The sequence below is a fragment of the Castanea sativa genome, chromosome 11, assembly GCF_040712315.1.
Source record: "Castanea sativa cultivar Marrone di Chiusa Pesio chromosome 11, ASM4071231v1".
NCBI lineage: Eukaryota > Viridiplantae > Streptophyta > Magnoliopsida > Fagales > Fagaceae > Castanea > Castanea sativa.
Genome location: NC_134023.1, coordinates 3,286,925 through 3,310,059, shown reverse-complemented (window position 1 = coordinate 3,310,059; position 23,135 = coordinate 3,286,925). Strand labels below are relative to the sequence as shown.

The following is a 23,135-nucleotide window of genomic DNA, read 5'->3' as shown; positions in this document are numbered from 1 at the left end:
CCCCATTTTTCGAACAAAATTACTGACAGTAACAATCAAACTGATCTATAAACACTTATCATGCAAAAAATAATTAACATGCAACATGAATCATAGATGAATAAAATTGCAACATTAATCATATATATATATATATATATATATATATATATATATATATAATTCAAGAACAAAATTTTCTCAAAAAGAAAGGAAAAATTTTTACTCACCTTTTCTTAGGAGCATGTGCTTTTTTGTTAATGGAGATCATTGCCTTTTCGTTTATATGAACAATGAATGAGATGTAGGGGGTTCCCATTTCAAGAATATTTGAGTAATAAATATTAAATTGAGATTGAAGCTATATAATTATTGTGTTGCACCAAAATTAAGAAAAAAAATTTCTCCAAAAAAAAATTAAGAAAATTTTTGGGACACATGTCATGACATTAGCCCACAATTGAAATTCAAATTGAAATCTAATTTTTGATTTTCTCTCAGCTTTGGCTTTAAATATATAGATATATGATGAGATTTTATGTGTTTCACGAATGTAAATCTCAAACTTGGATGAATAAAGGGTTCAATCCTCACTTATACAAAAAACTGATTAATGTTTTAGTCTAATGATAAAGAGCTTAATCATCATAGGTGGATGCTATAAGTTGAAATTCTATAAAAAAAATCTCAAAGTTGGATGAATGAAAATTTGTGAAATTAAATAATTATAATATTAATAAAAAGTCTCTCGACAGATGTGTGATGAGGCTAATATAAATTATAGATTATAAATATGGACATATCACATAACTTATTTAGTAAAAGATAAATCTCTTTTTTTAGAAGAAAAGAAAAAATATATATACATCTTTGATACTAAATAACCCAATTAGTAAATAAAAATAAATAAATAAATCTCATAAACTTCCTTAGATGTAAAGGATCCAAAAATTTGATGACATAGATGTAGACATAATTTATTTTACTGAAAAATAAATATATTTTTTTGAGAAGAAAAAAATTAAAAAATAAATATCTTGATACTAATAAACCAATCAGTAAAATTAAGTTAAAACACCTCTTAACATTAAGAGAAACGCTATGTCCACAATATTTTCATAACAAATCCTACGTGACAGGTTGTTATTAATAGAGTAAAAAAGTAATTTTAGTGGTAGGTTTAAATTAGAACCAATAACAACTAATCACTTATGATTTGATGTGAAAATATTATACATAACACTTTTCTAAACTAAACTTATAATGGATCTAAAAAATTTAATGAGAATATATACATTGTTTAAATAGACCACCGTAATATATTTATTTATTTATTGTTGAGAATATAGAGTCATATCCATATTAGGTCAAAACAGATTTTAAGTTTTTTATTTTTTTTAAAATACAAGATATAAATTCTACTTTAACCTTATTTAAATGTATATCTAGATATATCTTAGAGCAATAAATATTACAAAATACTAATAAATATAATTACCAAAAATAAATTATGAGAATATATACATTGTTTAAATAGACCACAGTAAATATTACAAAATACTAATAAATATAATTACCAAAAATAAATTCTGAGAATATATACATTGTTTAAATAGACCACAGTAATATATTTATTTATTTATTTTTTGTTGAAAATATAGGGTCATAGGCATATTAGGCCAAAACAAATTTTAAGTTTTATTTTTTTTTTTATACAAAATAAAAATTATACTTTATCCTAATCTAATCTAAAGGTATGCATAGATACATCTTAGAGCAATAAATATTACAAAATACTAATAACTATAATTACCAAAAATAATTTATAAAATATATAAACAGACCATGTATTTCTCAACACCGTTATACACTTGTGCAGCAATCCAGGAGGCTTGCTATAAATAGAACTTGGGAAACTTATATGTTTTCGTGATTCTCATTGAAACCAAAACCAAAAGCTGTACATAAAAGCATAGAACAACAACCCCAACAGCCTTGTTGTTGTTGTTTTTGTTTTTTTTTTTTGTGTGTTTGTGAAAGAGACAGAGAGAGAGAGAGAGTCGTGGTCATGGAAGATGGAACGAAAGCCATAGCTAAGGCAAACCTTAAGAGCAAAACGGAGCCTCTATTGCCACCAGAGGTGGAGAGAGACGACATGTCGTCTACTACATGGAGGCTCAATGTGCTTGACTTTCCTGCACTGCCTCCAAGAATGGATGGTGATCATAGCTCCTTTAATCTGCGCCGCCTTCTTCGAACCCCAAGTAAACCATCTTCACAAATCTTTATGTATGTATGTATGTATGTATGATATTATTGACCTTATGTGCAATAAGGTATTTGCTTTTCTTGTTTTTGTTGCGAGTTTTTAACGGCCATGGCATATCAATATAGAATGAAGGGAAAGCTGTGTTTTTTTTTTTAACTTTTTTTTTTGATTCTTAGATTCTTAGTGGTAAAGATTCAAGACCCAGAATTTATTTTATCTCAAAGATTTCATTTGTTCAACTTTTAAAAGTCTGGCGCCAAGAGAGTTTTCTAATAGCCAGACCATGTGGCCCATGTCAATAAAGAATGAAAGTTGTGCTCTTTATTCTTTTTTTTTTTGCTTCTTTCTGGGAAAGATTATAGACCCAGTTTTTTTTTTTTTTCCTAAGATGTTATTTTTTCAATTTCTATATATATATATATATATATATATATATAAAAGAGATGCTCTTTGTCCAATGAAAGCTGGTATTTGGGTTTTTTTTTAACTGAGTTGACTCAGCTGAGTTATGGATTTCTTTGATGAATCTTATCTAATTTTTGGCTTCAGGGCCCAACTTAGATGCAATTACCTAGATGCATTTTAACAATGAATCGCATGGTTCATTTTATTTGGGGATACATTTTCTTCAATGCATTGAACAATGAACCAAATTGATTTTCTATTGAAAGTTAACACTTTGTGCTATATAGTCCTTCTATACAACCACATGTTTGAATTTAATTAGGGAAGTTAGAATAGTCAACCAATTTAATTGGTGAACTTAATATATGGCACCAGCACCTAGTACCCATTTTTCCAACTTTTTTGAAATAGTGTTGGTTAAAAAAGTTGTACTTTGAAAATTGCTACTAAAGAAAAAGCAGACTATAGAGACTATAGAGCTAATGAACTAGAGAAAGTCTTTGACACAGAGTGATGGAGAAAAAGTATTGGCTCCATGTGAATGTATAATTCACTATCATAGTTGCACATGTCACCAAGTTGTTGCAAATTGTTGTAGGAAATTCAGTGGACCCAGAAGAACTGAATAAACTATCACTAAATTTTACATTTGGCTTAGAACTGAGTTGGCTCAGCCGAGTCACTGATCCATATTACTTGGACATTTCTTTTTCATAGTTGTGTTTTTCTGCCACTGGCCTAGGGGCCAAATGGCACACTCTTTAACCCTTCAAGGGAGTGGTCAGGCTTCACATTCTGAGTGTGTCATTCATTTTTTTTTTTGATAAATAGAGTGTCATTCATTTTGGGAGAGGGATCTTTTAGGTGCCCAGTGTATGGACTTAGGTGAGGATATGGTAATCTCTGTACCAAATGAATGTGTTTGTATTTTTTTTTAATTATGTGGAAGTTTCTGTAGCTTGAGTTTTGGGCTCATTGTGTGGCACAATTTTCTTCAAACACAATAAATGCATGTATAGTATTTTAATTATGACATGGAACCCATTTGTGAAATGGAATACTATGACGAGGATTGCTAATAAAAAACAAGATACATGCACACAGGTACTACATAATATATTTATTTGTTATATCAAAGCATTCTATAAAAAGGGCTTTATCTATGCATGTGATGCATTCTTCTATCTGTAGCTTTATAAAGATATTAATTCATGCACTATGTATTTATAAGATTCATGATGCATGTAGGTATCACATATGTGATGCATTCACTCTTTCCCAATAGCTTAGGAATTTGGAACAATTAGTCCAGCAGAAAATATTGACAAGAAACTAATGCTCTCTTTACACATTAAGAAAAATTCCCTGGCTCTTTAATCAGGTAATGGTCCCTATTAAATGTCATTAAAGCCTAATACACTTTTAAGCCATGTGTTTTGTTTGTTCAGTTATTGATTGATATATGTTATTCATTTATAAATTATTGGCTAAAGGTTTTAAAAGATGTAAGATGGTTAAATAAGGTTGTTACAACATCTTGAAAAAAATTTGGAATCACTTAGGAATTCTTAAGAAGTATGACTCTAGTTTATGAATTGGCAAACTGCATAAAATAGTCGTAAAAAAGAAGAAGCAAAAAATATATATTAATATTTAACTCAATATTATTGGAAGGAAAATAGAAAGGCATTTTTATTCATTCAATTTAGGGGGAAAAAATTAAATCTTAGAAGAAGTTTTTTGTCCTATTCTATCAGAATTTGGCAACGGTTTTAGCTCAAGTAAAACCTCCTCACCTTATAAGTTCTGGGTGGAAGGTATGGCCATGGGTTCAAGACCCATTGAGTGCATGTGTAACTTACCAATTAAAAAAAAAATGGTGATTGTTTTAGGCTGTAATATAAATTATGCCTATGCATGGTTGTTTGTGTTGAGTTTTGCACTGAAGATGTTTTGTCACAATAATAAATTTCACACTCAGGTTGAGAATATCTTTACAAATATATTGCAATTGGTTTCAGCACAAACAAACAAAGGAGTTCTGGGGAAAGAGAGAATTTTTTTATTGGTACTTGGAATAGTCACACACACTTTGCTTCTCATTTCAGAAAACTCACCACTCTTTCTCTTCCACACTTTGGCCTTTGCATTCGGTGGTGAAGTTTTATATAGAATACCAAAGAGATGCTTTCTTAACTTCTACTTATCAAAAAAAAGATATGCTTTCTTAACTTCCTTATCTAAACTGCTAACATAACATTACAAAAGGTTGAACACAGAAAAGACAAAGGCCCATTCAACAAAAGAAACTCTTTCTTATCTACACTGTCATGCCAACGTTGCTCTATCTGTTCCTAAAAGTTTGAAATGTCAAAGACAACAACTCATGTACTAAAGTGAGAAGTTGTCTCTTCATTAGTTGTAATCTGCTGTCCTAACCTAAGCTAGAAAAGACAAGCTGAACACACTAGATAGAGCATGTGCAATTCTACTTGAATTGGTTTTGTTCAGTGAAAGAATATTCAACAAGTTTTTAAGAAAAAACCACTGGCCGCCAATGAGCTCTAGCTTAACTGGCACCCTCTCCCTTTATAAGCTTAGGTGGAGGGGGAGGTTGTGGGTTTAGGACCATCCATTGCATAAGTAAATTACCAATTAAAAAAAAAAAAAAAAAAGCACCATCCTATTGCTATAGTTAGTGATGACTCTTATAGGGAGGTTGACCTTGTTGATTGCTTTATTTATTTTTTTTTTTTTTCATTTTAAAAAAATTATTAGAATCCCTCAGTCATCTGTGGATGACTTGAATTGGTTCAAAATTGGTGTATCTTAGTCCTTTAATCGGTTTTCATTAATGGAGTGGTTTTTCCAGTTTTGAGTAAAAATTGGTGTAATTTATTCCTCCCATCATGATTTTAGATCGTCAAATGTAAGCTGTTTGTAGCAAAGAAATTTAATGGTCCTTATGCTGATGGCATCGAATCTTGCTTAGGCATTTATATGTCGCAAACAAGCATTTATATGGAATTTTCATTTATGTTCCAGCTGTTCTAAAAGCAGAAAATAGTCTGTGGTTGTCATGATGTCCCATATTTGCTGAAATTATACTAGTCTTTGATAAAGCAACTTTGTGATGTTGTGTCCTTCAAAATAGCTGACATGGAGCATCAAATCCAAAACTTAACTAGGGAATTTTTGTGCAAATATGATCCTGAAACTATTGATTCTAATAAATTGATATTTGAATGTTTACTCAATGTTGGACTATCCTGACTTAGTTATGGTTAAACTACACTTGAATAAATAAATTGGAAAAAACATAAAACCATTGAAATTTTTGTGTTTGCAGTTTGAAGATATCTTATTCTTGTTAGATATAAATTGGGATCTTTGGATCTTCAATTTCACAGCAAGGACATTCCTTACTTCCTGCACTTAAATTTCTGAACGGTGGAGTTAGAAGGATTTTGGGAATAGCCCCTTTCACATTCTTTAGAGATGAGTTTGAGCAAGAGTAACGATGGATAACCTGACAGCTTTGAACTTCCTATAGGAGTTATGATAAGGCACTTCACATATTGCCTTTTGTTTTCAGTTGTTATGCTTAGGGTTATGATCTAGGAAGCTTGGATATAGACACTGGTATGACACAGCAACATGAGCAATTTTTGAAAAATTATAACATAAAACAGCCAGTACAACATTGATGCGACATCCTAAATGAAGTGTCTGTGCTTCCTAGGTTATAATCATAATCAATCAATGTTTTCTTAATCTTTAACAAACGCTTATAAAAAAAAACGTTTTCTTAATATTTAATGTATGTGATGTTTAGTTCTTTTGGAAAATGAAACATAAAAATTTGATGAATTTGGATGCTTTAATTTTCCCTGTTGTTTGTATTAGTGATGAATGTAATATGAATGTTGTACTCTTGACTGCAGAAAAACAAAGCAAGGTTGCTGACTACTACAAGAAACAAGAAAGGCTCCTTGAAGAGTATACTGAGATGGAGGCTATGAGTGAAATAGGTTTTGCTCCTGGAAGTCTAACAGAGGTTGGTCGTTCTGCAAAAAACTTTCATGTATTTCTTGTGATATTTTATGGGATTTGATAACTCTTTAATGTTCTATTTTTTTTTTTTTTTATTTGCAACAAGATTTCATTGAAATGGAAAAGGGAGAAACCCAAGTACACGGGAATATTTTTATCAAAAAGATTTTATTGATAAACATTCTTTTAATGCTTGTTTCTAAAGTCAAACATCATCAAGTCTAGAGGACATATTCACAAGTTTCATCCAAGACAGAGGCCATGCCCAACTTCTTTCTTTTGTTTTTGTTTTTGTTTTTGTTTTTTTTTTCCCCTTTTTAAATTATTTATCAAATGCATGTTTATTTTAGTGGTGTTAAATTGTTACTTGCGGAACAAAACAAGAAGGAAATTTCTCAGCTTGATTGCGGAAATCAATGACTACAATTTGTGTTCGTGTTTTCTTTCTCTATGACACATATATCACCTTGTGTAATAAAAGTTTCAAGCTCCTTCCCCTGCTCACCCACCCCCCACCACCCAAAAGAAAAAGATCTTCTCAACTAAATCTGTCTAGTGTCCTGGGAAACAGAAATTGATTTTCTTTGTTGATCTATTTACACTTTCTCAGGATGAGATGAAGCAGCTTGCAAAGAGTGAAAGGATGGCCATCCATATATCAAACACAGCCAATGTTGTGCTCTTTGCAGCGAAGATCTTTGCTTCTGTTATGAGCAGATCATTGTCGGTTATTGCCTCAACCTTGGATTCACTCTTAGATCTCTTGTCGGGTTTCATATTGTGGTTTACTTCTCATGCCATGCGAAACCCAAACCAGTATAGTTATCCGATTGGAAAGAAACGGATGCAGCCAGTGGTAAGTCATCTAATCCAACAATTGTGAGGGTGCATTTGGAAATACCATAATGCATATTTAAACTTTAAACTCTCCCTTCCTGCAATCAGTTTAATAAGTTTTACTGCCACAATAAAAAATAATCTTCTCTTTTCTGTCAGGCCATTACCATAACTTCAATTGAGTACAACAGAAAAGGCTACTGTTTTAGCTGCCTCAATGTTTTGTATTTCATATTCTATTAAAATGAATATTCTGATAGATTTAAGTTGTTAAAGCTGATAATGAGAAGTCATCTGTACTTGGGTTAGTGTTGCACCTTTGCCTCATTTGGTTTCTCAGAATTTGTTGTAGAGAAAGTTTGCATCTTAAACTGATTAACAAGTTAGTCCCAAATAATTCAAGGTTATATGCTTCTCTTTTTTCCATTTCCCCAATATTTCTTGTGATGAACGAGGGAAATAGATTGCAATGCTGTTCCCACCATTACTGCTGTTGCCTCAGCTATATTTTATTCCACAAATGCTGGTGGGAGAAGCAAGAAAGAGACACCTAAAGGTGATAGGCACTTAGGCTAGTTTTATTCTATTACTAGAAGCTTGAAATTAATGTAATAGACGTCCAGAGATTTCATTAGGTCATGCTTTAGACTCTCATTATGTTATTGAAATATTGAGCTTAGTGTGTTTGCCAAAAAAGAGAAGTGGTTTTTGACAGATTTTGCTACTTTGTTTAATGAGAAAATGCAAGTGACCATAGCCTTTTTGCTTCTGCATATCAGGCAAAATGAAAAGACATTCTAGAATAGAAGCCTTTTGTTTTTTTTTTGTTTTTTTTTTTTTTGATAAAATGGAAAAGCAGTCAAACAATCTATTCTAAGGGGAATAAATGGCATTGATTTCGCGCATAGTTTTTGAATGTAGGTTCATGGGTGACTATGACTTATGGGGATGTGGACCTAAGGCATGCTAATAATCACATCAGATATGCCCAGATTGTGTTTGAACTTTTTGTTACAACACTTACGCTATAACACAACAAATATTTTACTAACTTATATTGAGCATGCAGGGAATCATTGTTTTTGCATCAGTAATGGCAACTCTTGGATTACAAATACTGCTTGAGTCTGGTCGACAATACGTTAATAAGGTATGCAGCTTTAATACTATTTTCTTCGACTTAAGGGTATATATGGTGGTGAGCACAGTTGGGCTCGTATACATGTTAACCAAAGTTGGATTTGAGAAGGGTTTGTAGATTAGCACCCTTCTTGATGTCTTGTCAGAACTCAGAGCTCCAAGACTTCCTTTATTATTAGTGCTTTAGGATGACATAGGTTTTGAGGTACTATCCAAATGTATGAGATCCTAGTTAGATCACAGTCTTAGTTGGTGGCTGCAACACTTTTGCATGGTTGTTCTACAGTTCTAGTTTTGTAATCTTTTACAATATCAGTGATTAATATATTCTTCATTTCATGTGCTGATTACAGTCTGAGCCTGAAAAGGATCCTGTGAAGGAGAGATGGATGATTGGAATAATGTGTTCAGTAACTATAGTGAAGTTTGCACTCATGGTCTATTGTCGAAGATTTAAAAATAAAATTGTTAAAGCCTATGCACAAGATCATTTCTTCGACGTTGTTACCAATTCAGTTGGTTTGGCAGCAGCTGTCCTGGCCATTCGATATTATTGGTGGATTGATCCTACTGGAGCTGTTATAGTGAGTTCATATGCAACTGATTTTTTTCCCCTTTTCCCTTTCCCCTTTTTCACTGTATGTTATATAATTGGGTTCAGCTACTCTACAAGTTTTTAATTTTCTTTCTTTTCTTAAAATTATCATAATTATGAGCAACCATGTTTTTCATAACAAAATGTTGATTTTTTTGTCTATTATGTCTCTCATTTAAAAAGAAAAAAAAAAAGGGTAAAATGCCACTCTTTGCCTTGACATGGTGGAATTCCTTTTTGGTAAATCTTCTTTTTCTGCATTTTGAAAATGGGGTGTTTGAAAAAGATATACCTACAAAAAGGTGAACTTTTAAAAAGATAAATGTTGGAAAAGTGCTGTTTTCAAAACAGATACAAGTGGCATTTGGGTGGAATTTTTGTAGGCTTCTTGGAGTTGAACATTACTATATTAATTATGATGATTTCTTGAACCTGTTTTGCAGATAGCATTATATACAATGAATACATGGACAAAGACTGTCTTTGAGAATGTATATGCACTAATTGGAAGGACAGCTCCACCTGAATATTTGGCAAAGCTAACATATCTGATATGGAACCACCATGAAGATATCAAGCACATTGACACAGTACGAGCATACACTATTGGTACTCATTATTTTGTGGAGGTTGATGTAGTTTTGCCACATGACATGATTCTGAACAAAGCACATAATATTGGTGAGACATTGCAAGAGAAGCTGGAGCAACTCCCTGAAGTTGAGAGAGCTTTTGTGCATATAGATTTTGAGTATACTCACAGGCCTGAACACAAGACCATGGCTTGATGACAATGACGGCAGTAGTATGGTCAGACCTCAGCCTTTCCAATGCACAAGGGCTTTCAAAAGAGGTGCTGATTCAGTTAATGTGTGCTTCAATTTTATGTATTTTGCCAAACAGACTGAATAGAATTTTAACATCTTACGGTCTAGTATCATTAGACCGTTGATCTTCAGCTAATTTTTAATACCCAACCATTTTCCTTTTTATGTAAGGTGATTAGAGTTGGATATTTTATGAGAAAAACTTGTGCTGCAAGCCCTCATTTTATTGTTTTTGTCGATTTAATTATATGGGAGCTATGGAAGCATTGACCTTTAATTTTACTTGGGAACTTCTTTAGTACAGCCACACTATTGATTCTCCATTTTGTGGCTGCTAAAATTGTTATTCTGCCACATGACTTGAAAGGAGTGTGTAAGACTTTTCTATTCTCAGGTATGTTAAATCTTCTTCCAATTAGTCAGTATTGCAACAGCCGTTTAGGCTGCAATGTAACTGCTCCTAAATTATTCTATGGCCATATTAGTAAGGTTCAAGATGTTGGCTCTTTTAAGCTTTGTTTTGTCAGAAATATCTTTTTGTGTATTCAAGAGCAAGCCTCAGTTCACCTTTGTTAATTGGGTCTATATCCTACTTTGATATGAGGTAGAGTGAAGGGTGTTTCTTAAATTGGTTTACTTATATATATTAAGGCTAGGTCTTCTCTCCACTTCAAATGTGAGACGAAATTATGGTTTCTGCCATCAAAAGTAGAGCCAAGAAAGAAGCAGCAAGTGGCTTTGTGTGTGCGCCTATTGCTACAATTCGTTTGTTAAATCCTATTATTTGCTTGGTGTGTTTTAATATCTAGAGATCTTCTAGAGGTTTTTTTTTTTGGGAATTCTAGTTCTTTAAATTTTCACCTTCTTGCATAATCATAAAAAAAATTATTTTTAAAGAATAAAAAAAAATTGAACTGTATTTTTTCTAGGTCAGTTATTAAGAAACCTAAACGGTACAAAAATATAATAAAAAAGAACTTGAATATATTAATACCACAAAAAAAAAGGCAAATACATGAAATTTTACAATTTTCTTCTATTGACAAAATAAAAAAGTAAAAATGGACTGATAAGAGATAAAGTGGGAACGGAGAATGTTTAGATGAGAATAAGGAAGTGAGAGAGTCTGTAATTCATGATAGAGAAGATAAAAATGGAGAGAGAGAGAGAGAGAGAGAGAGAGAGACAGAGAGAGAGAGAGAGAGAGAGAGAGAGCAAACTATGGAAGTCACTTGCCCAAATAAATAATAAAATGTCAAACTAAACCTATGTCGATTGAATAATAAAGCAAACAGGACCAAAAGAAATGAGTTTGATTAATAAACAATAGCCTCGGATTGAGCTTTGGTGCAAATAATATTCCAGGTGGGTATTTCATATTCTGAAAATTTTCCAGGATCTTCTCAAAAAAAAAAAAAAAGAAATTCCAGGAGGGTATTGATTTAAATGCATAAGATTAACTATTTTTTTTTTCTACAGTGGGAATTGTCTTTTTTCCTTCCTTCCGGTGGTAATTATGATTATGAAGCCGGAGACTGGCCGTAGAATAGTGGAGATAGGGATTTTTTTTTTTGGATTCTTTGACTTCTTTCCTTTTGTCATTTAATTTTAGTTTAACGGGATTAATTAAAGTGAAAGGAAAATACTAAAAAAACGTATCAAATAAAATTTACAAATTAACGTAGTAATGAACGTAATTAGTGGGTTTCAATCATTTTAGAAATAAATATTTTATTTTTTTAGAATAATAAATATTTGAATTTAAATTGTCTTTTTACAATTGGTGACACATCAATTTGTAAGTTCACATAAATTTCCTATTTTTTCTCCGTCACTTATACCACATTAGAGTTGTGGTCCAAAAAGTTGTGGACTTGTGGTTATAGATTTTTTCGAAGGTTGGTTAGGGTATGATCTTATCCTCTAATGGTTCGTGTGAGATGTCCCATATATCCACTTAGAAAGTGATAGCAATGAGGAGTGAAATGCAGGACTTCTGGGGAGCATACCCAAGGCATGACTATCTCCCCATTTCTGGGTATGGCTTGGGTGGTAGGAATCCTTATACCAATTCATATGATGCTTCTAGGAGGTGAGAAATTCGAATAGTGACACTTCAGTAAATGTATTGTGCTCATAATGATAGTCTTATTAAGGCCCGATGGTATATATGGTATTACCCTTATGGTCACATGACATGGGATTTAATTAATATACACTGAAGACCTGATTTTTTTTAAAATTTTTTTAAGAAGGGCCTTTATAATTTTTTTTAAAAGAAACTCTAGAACTTCAGAGTTGAGAGACATTTTTTTTTTTCCGTTAAACTCACACGCTATTACTAAAACTTCATGTAACAGTTGGTAACGTGAAGCAAGTTAAACCCAAACACACACTTCACTAAGGTGGGATAAGCTCATGATTTTTTTTTTCATTAAACTCACACGCTATTACCAAAACTGCATCTAACGGAGTAAGTTATAAAGTTGAGAGACATTGATCTAACATATGCAAGACTAAAGTAACAACTTCTAACATATTGAAGAAGCTGTACAGAGGTCTTAATAACAATCTTGAAATTGGTCTAAATATCTTTACCAAGATATATACGCCAAAAAAGTTGAAGTATCTCCATCACCATTGTAGACAAGGTCCAAATGGCCACCATTCATTATCAGGTGGGGCCAAACATAACCGAGATACCAAGCAAAGTCCTCACCTGTCCACCAAGCCAAAAATTCCTAATTTCTTTACAAATGGTGCAAATCTTACTGTCACCTTAAAGTTCCAATGGTCATACAAAGAAGCATAATATATTTGGTTTCAAAGTCAAGAACCCATGACCTACTCTATTCGGTTTGGTTGACGATTTTATATACAATTTGACCCAAATCAGTTCCAGCACAGATATACAAACACCTTTTGTTGGAGTTCGTAAAATTAATTTTATCTTAGATTTTTCTATAGTTTTACTTTTATATATCTTCTCCTATAAATTTATATGATTCAAAACAAACAAGAATCGGCATTTTTAAAGGTATGTTTGAATACCGCTGATTGTTGAAAATTAAAAACTAAAAACAATGTAGCAAAATAATTTTTAAATGTATGAAAAGTATCGTGGGGCCAGTTTTAAAGTTGATTTTGTCAAATTCTATACTTGCAGGCAAGATTGTCAAAATCGGATCCTACGTAGGATCGTGAGAGGTAGGTAGGATCGGAGATCGTAGGATCGGATCGTGGATCGTAAGATCCTACCTACTTTCAGATTTTAAGAAAAAAACCTATTTAGAGTGACTTTGTATGTTATATAATCACTTAAAATATGAATCCATTCATTAAAAAAAAATTGCATCATAAAATGTAATTAGCACGCACTACATCGTTCTTATGTCATTCTAACGAAGCAAAATATATTTAACTTTTGACATAATGTATCTAAAAAGTTCAGTACATGTTTAATTATCAACTAAGTACCAAAATATTATCTACACATATGGAAAGTTCGCTTAATTTTCTTTATAGCCAAAGTAGACATTGTATATTTGTACTAGAGCTGCAAAAAAAAAGACACCAAGATATAGAGCATGCTCAAAAAATCACACAGAGAATTCATCAAACAAGTTGTGTGCAATTCTAAACTAGTAATTGTATTTACTAATATTTCTCAAAGATTCAAATACTAAAGATCCTGTTTCATATTTTTTTAAATTTTACTTAATTTAGTTGACAAAAAAGGAAAATAAAAACCTTAAAAGTTTTGTCAAAATTATATACACAACACAACAATATGGAATCAAGCTATTAAAGTACAGATAAATGATAAACTACTAAGTACTAACTGCCAAAACAAATTACTAGAAAGCTTAAAGGCAGCGATGGCTCACGGTAACATCATTGAGAGGGCTAAGAGGTGCTAAGTTTTTGACAGAGGGTTGAGGAGGCGCGGGACAGAGGTGTGTGCTGGAGCTTTGTGTTTCTAAATAGTTTAGGTTTTGTTTTTGAAAACGTTAAACTTATATCACAGGTTTTTTTTTGTTGAGATTTTATGTTGACATAGGGGTAAATTTAAGACTTCAATTCATTATTGGGCTTCTAAAATCCGTTGGGCTTGTGGGTTTAGGTTTACCCAAATGAATCCCACTTAAAAAAAAAATTCAAGCCAAATGGTAGGATCGGTAGGATCCCATATGATCCTATACGATCCTACCTACGATCCTAACATTTTTGCGATCTTCCTACGATTTTAAACTTTTTGGTGAAGTAGGATCGTAAAATCGTGCGATTTTATGATTCGGATCGTGATTTTAACAACCATGCTTGCAGGTCCAGTGAACAGTGCATGAGACCCACTGTTTAAAACACAGACGTAGACATGGTTAGATTTTAGCGGTATCCAAACTCACGCTAAGTCTAAGAAACATTTTTTTTTGTTGAAGGATCAAGTCAAAGATAATTAAATTGTAGTTGAGCACTCATATCATGCCATCCAATGTTTGACCTTATTTATTTATTAAAAACAAAGACACGTATAAAGGAGAAAGAGAAAGAAAGGAGTTCTAACACAATGTTTGACCTTGGTGACAGAAACATATACCACCAGACATCATGGTTCAAGAAAGTTTGGTGCTTAGGAGTATTATTTCAACAATTATTATTACCTTCGATAAGTAGTTGGTTTTATTATTATTATTATTATTTTTGTTGATAAATTGGTTTTATCATTTTTCAAGAAAGAAAAATCGTCCATGTACAACTTTGCATGGTTATGGTAGATTTTTGTTTTTGTTTTTAGTACACATCTAATAGATTTTGAATCCAAGCAATCTCGTGGGTTTGAGTCAGTCCAAGTCCAACTGATAAAATATTTTGTAGGGTCTGTTCGGTTGGAGGAGTGGAAAAGTGGAAGCATGGAAAATGGTGGGAGAATGGAAAATTGTGGGAGGTTGGAAAATATTTTAGTTTTCCCTCTTATGTGTTCGGTTGGAGGGGTGGAAAAGTGGGAGGGTGGAAAACTCTTTTGTTCGGTTGGAGAGAAAAGTGGGAGGATGGAAAATGTAATTTATATAAATTGACTATTATACATTGTTATATAATATGTAAGAAATAGATTTATTTGTACTCATTACATAATATAAAATTTATCACATTATATATATAGATTTAAATTTAAATTTTTATTATTATAATGTAAAGATTAGATTAAGTTACATTAAAAATAAAAAAAAAGAGAGAACGTTCGTTGAAAAAAAGAAAACGTTCAGGTCAAAAAAAAAAAAAAAAAAAAAAGAACAACGTTTAGGTGCTTGAAAAAAAAAAAAAAAAAGAAGAAGAAGAAGAAGAAGAAGAATGGTTGGTGGGAAGGGCTTTTTTTGTAAAATGCATGGTCAAGACTGGTCCCCATCAGAGGACCACTTTTCTCCCCCACAGTTTTCCTCCCAATTTGGGAGGAAAATATTTGTGGGCCCGGGAGGAAAATTTTCCTCCCGATTTTCTATCCTTCCTTTATTTTCTCCTCAAACGAACAGAGAAAAATGTCTATTTTTCTCCCTTTGTTTTACATCTTCCTATTTTCTCTCCAAACGGACGGGGCCGTAGAGTAGGGGGACTAATTGTTATCTTGTCCTAATGATAAAGAAAAATTATTTGTAGAATAGTATTTGAAGTCTTATCCATCTAAATTAATCAATCTATCTTAAATCTATCTTATTGATACAAGATGAAAAACTATCATATTTAACTCACAAATTCTAGGATCATAACATTTTCCACACCATTTGCTATAATTATCATATAAGGTTAACAAATCACAAAATCTTGTTAGGCAACAATAGAATACATATTGGCACAACAAACTATATTCCTTCCAAAATCAAAATTTAAAATTTTAGTATTCTCATATACATATTGTCACAACAAACTAGTTTTAATTTGACATAAAATACATGTTAACTAAAACTGTTTTGATTTTAGATAAAATACATAAAATTTTCGTACAACATATAGGTCCATCAATTTACACAAATGTTCCACTTAAAAATCTGTTTTCATGCTTAACAGTATAATTCTGGACTACACTGATTTTTCCAAAATTTTCCATTCATTTACTTAACTATCCAATTCACTTTCACCTTTGATCAGATTGTTCTATTCCACAGATTTTCACTATCGATTAATCCCCATGAATGTACAGCAACTCTAGGGAACTCTAACATGTCATTATAGGTCTAGCCATCACAGTCTATTATTCCCTTGATGCCGCAAAACATAAATGATAAAGGCTGGACAAAATATTTGAACAATGATATGTGCGTAGATGATAGATTGGAGGTGAACTTAGATAAGTATAATTATATAGTAACCATAAAGCACCTTTTTCCCATTAGCATGGTGACAAAATTAGATTGCCCAAGTCCACACCTACCAACCTATAATCTGTGGGCATAAAGACTAAATAATACATAAACATTCTCTCTCCTAGATGTGGGAGATATCCCTCACCCTTAAACTATATAGAAGCTTGATAGGTGTCACGTAAATAAAAGGGCCCAAGTAATGAGGAGGGGAGGGCTAACCTAATTCTCACACACACAGCTATAGAGAAGATAATCAAGAAAATGGTGTGGTGCCACTAAAAAGGGGAAATCTCCTATTTATATACACACATGTAAACAGTAATGGAGCTAGAATTTTGAGTTAGGGGGCTGTTTTACTATTAGCTATGTGTGGCGGTTCCAACCTTTAATTCTGCTATTTAGTTGAGATTTTTTTTTTGTAGATAAGAACAAAATTATTTTTGTTTAGAATTTTTTAAAGGGCAGGGTTATTTATTTTGAATGAAATTAGTTAATTGAACTTTTTTTTTGTTTTACTAGTAATTTTTGTTGTTGAGGTTTTTTTTTTTGGTTTGTATATTTTGTTTTAGATTTTAAATCTATAAATTTTTTTTATGATCACTGAAATGAGGAAAATGCTAGAGGTACAAGTTTTTTATTATAAATTATTGATGTGATAAGTAGTTTCTGGTAAGTAAAAAAATGATATGAGTGGTGTGTCTATATGTGAACCAATAAGAATTTGTTACCGTAACCATTTGTAAAAGTGTTATAAAAAAGTTTGTGAGTACACAAAATCTAATTTTATAGAACAAAATTGCTAAAATTAGTACACACACACATATATATATAAAATAATAATAATAACATTTTAAAAAAAAAAATTTAGGGGGGGCAGTCCAAGTGTAGTTCCGTCCTTGCATGTAAAGCTCAAGGATAAAAGGCTAGGGTTTTTAAGTTTATCAATGCCCATCTATTTACTTATGACATCTCTTTTGGGCTTCTTATACCATATTAATTATCTTATTTAAATATCTTAGACCAAAATCAATTAAATCCATTTTATTTTATGCCTCCTCTTTATAAATACATTTATATGAAATAAATCAGTAATAAAATTATGGAGTGTTACACCCAAGATCTCAGTTGGCAGCAACATATACCACCAGACATCATGGTATAGAAAGTTTGGTGCTTAGGAGTATTATTTCCACAATATGTATTACCTTTGATGAGTAGTTGGTTTTATTATTTTTCAAGAAAGAAAAATCATCCTTGTACAACTTTGCATGCTCTGGATAGATTTTTTTTAATACACATCTAATAGAATTTGAATCCAAACAATCTTGTGAGTTTGAGTTAGCTCAAGTTCAACTAGTAAAATAACTTGTAGAGTAGGGGACTAATTGTTGTTTTGTTTTAATGATAAAGAGCAATTATTCGTAAAACAACATTTGAAGTCATATCCATCTAAATTAATCAATCTATCTTATTGTTACAAGATAAAAAACTTTTATATTTATCTCACAAATTCTAGGGCCATAGCATTTTTCACACCATTTGCTACAATTATCATATGTGGCTAAGTGTGAGTGGTAAACCACAAAATCATGTTAGACAACAATAAAATACATATTGTCACAACAATTTAACTACATCCCTTTCAAAATCAAAATTTTAAATTTTAGCATTCTCATATACATATTGTCACAACAAAGTAGTTTTTAATTATTTGACATAAAATACATGTTAACTAAAACTGTTTTGATTTTAGAAAAAATACATAAAATTTTTTTGCATAACCTTTATACACTTAAGAAAAAGTTAATGAATACAAAAGAAAGAACCAACTGGTTTTTATGACAACTTTTTATATTCCTCATAAAATTGTTATTAAAATATATTTATTTTATTAAAAAAGTCTATTAACAAATGGCCTGTGTATTGACTTTTAAATACAAGACAAACAATAACTTTTAAGAAATTTATTTATGTTATTATTGACGTGGCATTCATCCCAACAGTTACAGGTGTGCAATATGTTGTTCCTGCAGAGCCGACATGGTCCATTTTTCGATTCTTTGCTTACCAAGCTGCACTGCAATACATTCTCGAGCCATGGTCGGTGATATCAGCTCAGCTCGACTATTCTATTGGGTTTGGCCAATTTGGGCATCGATTGACTAAGTCAATCTATATAAAACGTAGTATAATTTGGTTTTTCCACTAACGATCGACATCAACCACGTCATAAGTTAGACTTCGACCATATCGGTTGTGGACCCCCTACACATCGCAACAATTGTTATATCAACTTATAGACTATTTCTAATAAAATGGCTAAACTACACTATTGGTGTTTAAACTTTACTTTGTGTGCGTAATGAGTCTCTTAAGTTTGAAGCGAGCACAGTCAGTTTCTTAAGTTTTAAAATTGAGTTGTATTGGTCCTTTTATTAACTGTTGTTAACGGTGTTACTTACGTGGTTAACGAAACAATGACTTGACATTTTTTTTAAATGATGTGGCATGTTTTTAATTAAAAATTAAAAAAAAAAGTTTTCACGTTAGATGAAATTGAAAAATCATATTGATTGGATTAAAAACAAATTTGATATTTTCAATTCCTATCAACAGTCAAGACCTTCCACCAAAACTCAGCCACACTCAGCCACCCAAACGCCACCAAATCCGATCCAAACCACCCAAATCCGACCTATAGACCCCAAATTCGACCAAAAACCATAGCCACCTCCACCACAACAAACCCATCCCAATCCCCACCACCACCACCATCAAACCCACACATCCCACAACAAAAAATCAACCACAAATCAAAAGCAACTACCATTGGCTACTCACAAATCAGCCACAATGCCCACAACAAAAAATCAAAGCAAAAAAGGAAACCCCAGCAACCCCACTCCACCACTGCTACACTACACACCACCACCACTAGTAAACCCACCGCCAAAAAAAAATCATAGACCCAATAAACCAGCACTACCACAGACCACCATAGACCCACCATGCAAAATACCCACACCAAACCCACCACCATAGCACCATCGATCTCCATGGAACAAAACCAAGCCACCGATCTAATAGAGAGGGAGAAAGAGAGCAAACCACCGAATCCACAACACTGCCGATTTGAGAGAAAGGGAGAACGTTTGCAGATGCAATACCCATTTGTTTCACAAAAAATGAAAAAAATCAAAACGTATGGGAAGCAAACATTTTCTGTTGATCTGAGAGAGAGGGAGAAAGAAAGAAAGAGTAACGTCTGAGAGAGGGTAGAATCACTTAAGAGTAAGTCTTGGCTAAATTGATAACACACAAGCTCAACGAATTTGTGGTGGGGGAGATGGACTATTAGTTAGTGGAGTGGTTTTCCAGATTTGATTTTTTTTTTTTTTTAAATTATAAAAAATGAGCTTGTGATGGAAACTCCATTAAGTTCAAATGGCCTGTGTATTGACTTTTAAATACAAGACAAACAATAACTTTTAAGAAATTGTATTTATTTATGTTATTATTGACGTGGCATTCATCCAACAGTTACAGGTGTGCAATATGTTGTTCCTGCAGAGCCGACATGGTCCATTTTTCGATTCTTTGCTTACCAAGCTGCACTGCAATACATTCTCGAGCCATGGTCGGTGATATCAGCTCAGCTCGACTATTCTATTGGGTTTGGCCAATTTGGGCATCGATTGACTTAGTCAATCTATATAAAACGTAGTATAATTTGTGTTCCCACTAACGATCGACATCAACCACGTCATAAGTTAGACTTCGACCAGATCGGTTGTGGTTGGTTCCAACACATCGCAACAATTGTTATATCAACTTATAGACTTTTTCTAATAAAATTGATGCTACATTTATTCTCTCGTTATCATTTTGTAAACTTTTTTTGAAAATAAAATAAGGACAAAGTTTTGCAATAAAATTGGTTATAGCCTAAATTTACAATCTTACTTAATAAAATAAATATTACTATATATTTTGAAAATTTAATCGTTGAATTCCATACAAAAATTAATATCTGATTAATACAAAATTTAACATTTTTATTAAGAACGTAAAGAATATGAAATTCAACGGTTAAATATTATTTACTATATCTTTCTAAAAAAAAAAAATATTATTTACTATATGAACTATAAGTTTATATTTTATGCATAATTTTAAATTATAATAAACTTGTAATTTAAAAAATTTATTGATGACATAACTATTGATCTTTAATTTTCTAGAAATTTTGCAAACATAGAAGAAATAAGAAAAAGATGTAATCCAATGGTAGATTTGTCAAAATTCACATTAAAAAAAAAATATTGAGTAAAATTGTAGCCTAAAACTACAACCAATTTTGTAATTAAACTTTGTCCATAAAATAAAATCAATATAAAAAAAAAAAAAACTAAAAGTATTCTCTTGTGGGTATTGGACTATTGGGGTCCTTTTCTATTTCCAAATTTTCTATCCACGTTTTGGAGATAAAGATGGTAGATAATCTGAGTCCTAACTTTCTTTGGTCTCAATAAATTAACCAAATCCTAATTAAAGTAGCTTACATTATTGGGGTTGAAAAGTTGATGGATGAAAAGCTTAAAAAAATGTGGAGGGAACACGTAGGTTTTCCTCTGTTTGGTTCACAAGGAAAAATGGGGAAGAAAATGGATGAGTTGGGTGTTTCTCACATGAGTCCACCAAAAAAGGAAGGGAGGAAAATGGGTCTTTTAGGTCAAATTACTTAAATGCCCTTCCACTTTATAGTTATTTGCCAAACTACTTATCTGTCTTAAAAAAAAAAAAAAAAAGAAAGCAGCTACGGTGGGGCCAGGAATTACACTGACTCTTGGAATTAGTATTTTATTATTATTATTATTATTATTATTATTATTTTTGATTTGGAGTATTTTTTTTTTTTTAATGTGTACTAATTAGTATTTTACTTTATTTTAACATATACTTACTAATGAGGGTGTGTTTGACATTGTTGAAAGTTAGTTTATTTTACTATTCAAATTTATTTTTACTACTATTTATGGGTCATACTGCACTTTTTGATATTATTCATGGGTTTTATTGTACTATTTCAGCTAACTTTTATTTTTATCTACAGTACTTTTAGTAAAAAGTTTTCAATTTCAACTAAATAAACTGTTCCCAAAGGATCACTTAGTACTAGACTATTAATACTGAATGGGGCTCAATAATTTTCTCATAAGAGAAACTTTTATGTTTGAGTACATAGGATCAGCAAATTGAGAAATTTGTTTCCTTAGGATGCTCTTGTTGATTTACATGGAAAATTGTAACCAAAAGAAAAGTAAAAGGAAGGATATAAAATATAGGAAGAGTAAACATTCGGTCAGGCTTGGCGTAAAACCAGTGTTTTACGCCAGCCAATAGGAGACTGCCACGTCATCAATTAAAATATAATTTCTCTCTCTCTCTCGTCCTCTCCGTTTCACAGGTCTCTCTCTTCTCTCTTTTTTTCTTTCTTTCTCACTTGTTCTCTTCCTTTCTCCAGCCCTCTCACCCATACCGTTCTTTTCCATCTAAAATCAAATCCAATTAAAAACTTCAAGGCCATCAGCCCCTTCCCTTCTCCCTCTCAGCAAAGCCAGAGATTTCACTACACAAACCCTTCACTAAAAAAACCAAAAAAAAGAAAAAAAGAAAAAGTAGAGACTCAGACACATAGAGAGACAGAGAGACACAGAGAGAGTGAGACACTTTCACACTTGTTATAGTTATAGAGGGACTTGTATGAGTGAAACCCAGTTCCAATTTTTTGGGTTTTCTTTTATCTTATCATTTATTTTATTTTTTTTACCCATTTTTCCCCAAAATCTGATCCACCTCAGATTTTATTTTATTTTAATTTCAATTAAATTAAATTTAAAATGTGTGCTTTCTCTGATTCTCGATCCCAACCCTAAACCCCTTTTTGATTTTAGCCCCTTATTTCTTTATGGCTCCAAAATCTTCAAGTAAATCTTTTTGTTGTTAAAATTGTTTACTTCTTTTTTTTGCTAAGATATGTCTGATTTTCTGTTTGGTAGCTCAGAAAGTGTGGAAAAGATAATGGGCATGTGTGTTAATTTGAGTAGCTAGTATTTTTTTTTTTGTTTGGTCTTGTCTGGTTATAATTTTTTTTAATTATTATTTCCTTTGCTAGGTCTGATTTCCTGTTTGGTAGATGAGAAAGTGTGGTAAAGGAAAATGTTATGACAATTTCAGTGTTGGATTTTTTTAAATTAAAAAAGTATGAACTTTTCTAATTTCCAGTTAGTGAAGCCCAATGGTGAGGCTTCAAAAGAAAAGAAAAAAAAATTGCTTAGATATGTTTGCTGATTTTCATTTTGGTTGTTGAGTGAGTGTGAAAAAGGAAAAGGGTATGTTAAAAACAGAGTAAGACTTGTTATTTTCATGATCTTTGTAAGAGAAAGAGTGAGAGATTTTGATCAGAGAATGGTGGAAGAAGACGTAGTTGATTCAATGGAGATGAAGGGGAGTTGAATTCAAATGGAGAAGAGAGGCATGGGTGAGAGGGAGAAGGGGAGGGGCTGATGGCCTTGAAGCTTTTAATTGGATTTGATTTTAGATTGAGAAGAAAGGTATGGGTGAGAGGCCTGGAGACAGGAAGAGAACAAGTGAGAAAGAAACAAAAAAAGAGA

At 32.0% G+C, this 23,135-nt stretch overlaps 1 protein-coding gene across 2 annotated transcripts; it reads left to right on the top strand.

Annotated features, from left to right (window-relative positions):
* The first annotated feature begins 1,841 nt into the window (after nt 1-1,841).
* LOC142617392 (metal tolerance protein 10-like) lies at nt 1,842-10,388 on the top strand. 2 transcript variants are annotated; one of them, XM_075790218.1, is made up of 6 exons: nt 1,842-2,243; nt 6,598-6,710; nt 7,317-7,562; nt 8,613-8,693; nt 9,037-9,267; nt 9,722-10,388. In XM_075790218.1, the coding sequence occupies exons 1-6, from the start codon at nt 2,048-2,050 to the stop codon at nt 10,064-10,066; spliced, it is 1,212 nt and encodes a 403-aa protein (XP_075646333.1). In that variant the 5' UTR covers nt 1,842-2,047; the 3' UTR covers nt 10,067-10,388. The 2 variants fall into 2 exon arrangements, with proteins under 2 accessions (XP_075646333.1, XP_075646334.1); XM_075790219.1 differs by having other exon boundaries at nt 2,148-2,268.
* The last annotated feature ends 12,747 nt before the right edge of the window (nt 10,389-23,135 follow it).

Excerpts from the sequence above, each read along its gene's own strand:
- LOC142617392 (XM_075790218.1), top strand. The coding sequence starts at position 2,048 with ATGGAAGATGGAACGAAAGCCATAGCTAAGGCAAACCTTAAGAGCAAA. Across the intron at positions 6,711-7,316 it reads CTCCTGGAAGTCTAACAGAG|GATGAGATGAAGCAGCTTGC; the intron begins GTTGGTCGTTCT and ends ACACTTTCTCAG. Across the intron at positions 8,694-9,036 it reads GTCGACAATACGTTAATAAG|TCTGAGCCTGAAAAGGATCC; the intron begins GTATGCAGCTTT and ends TGCTGATTACAG.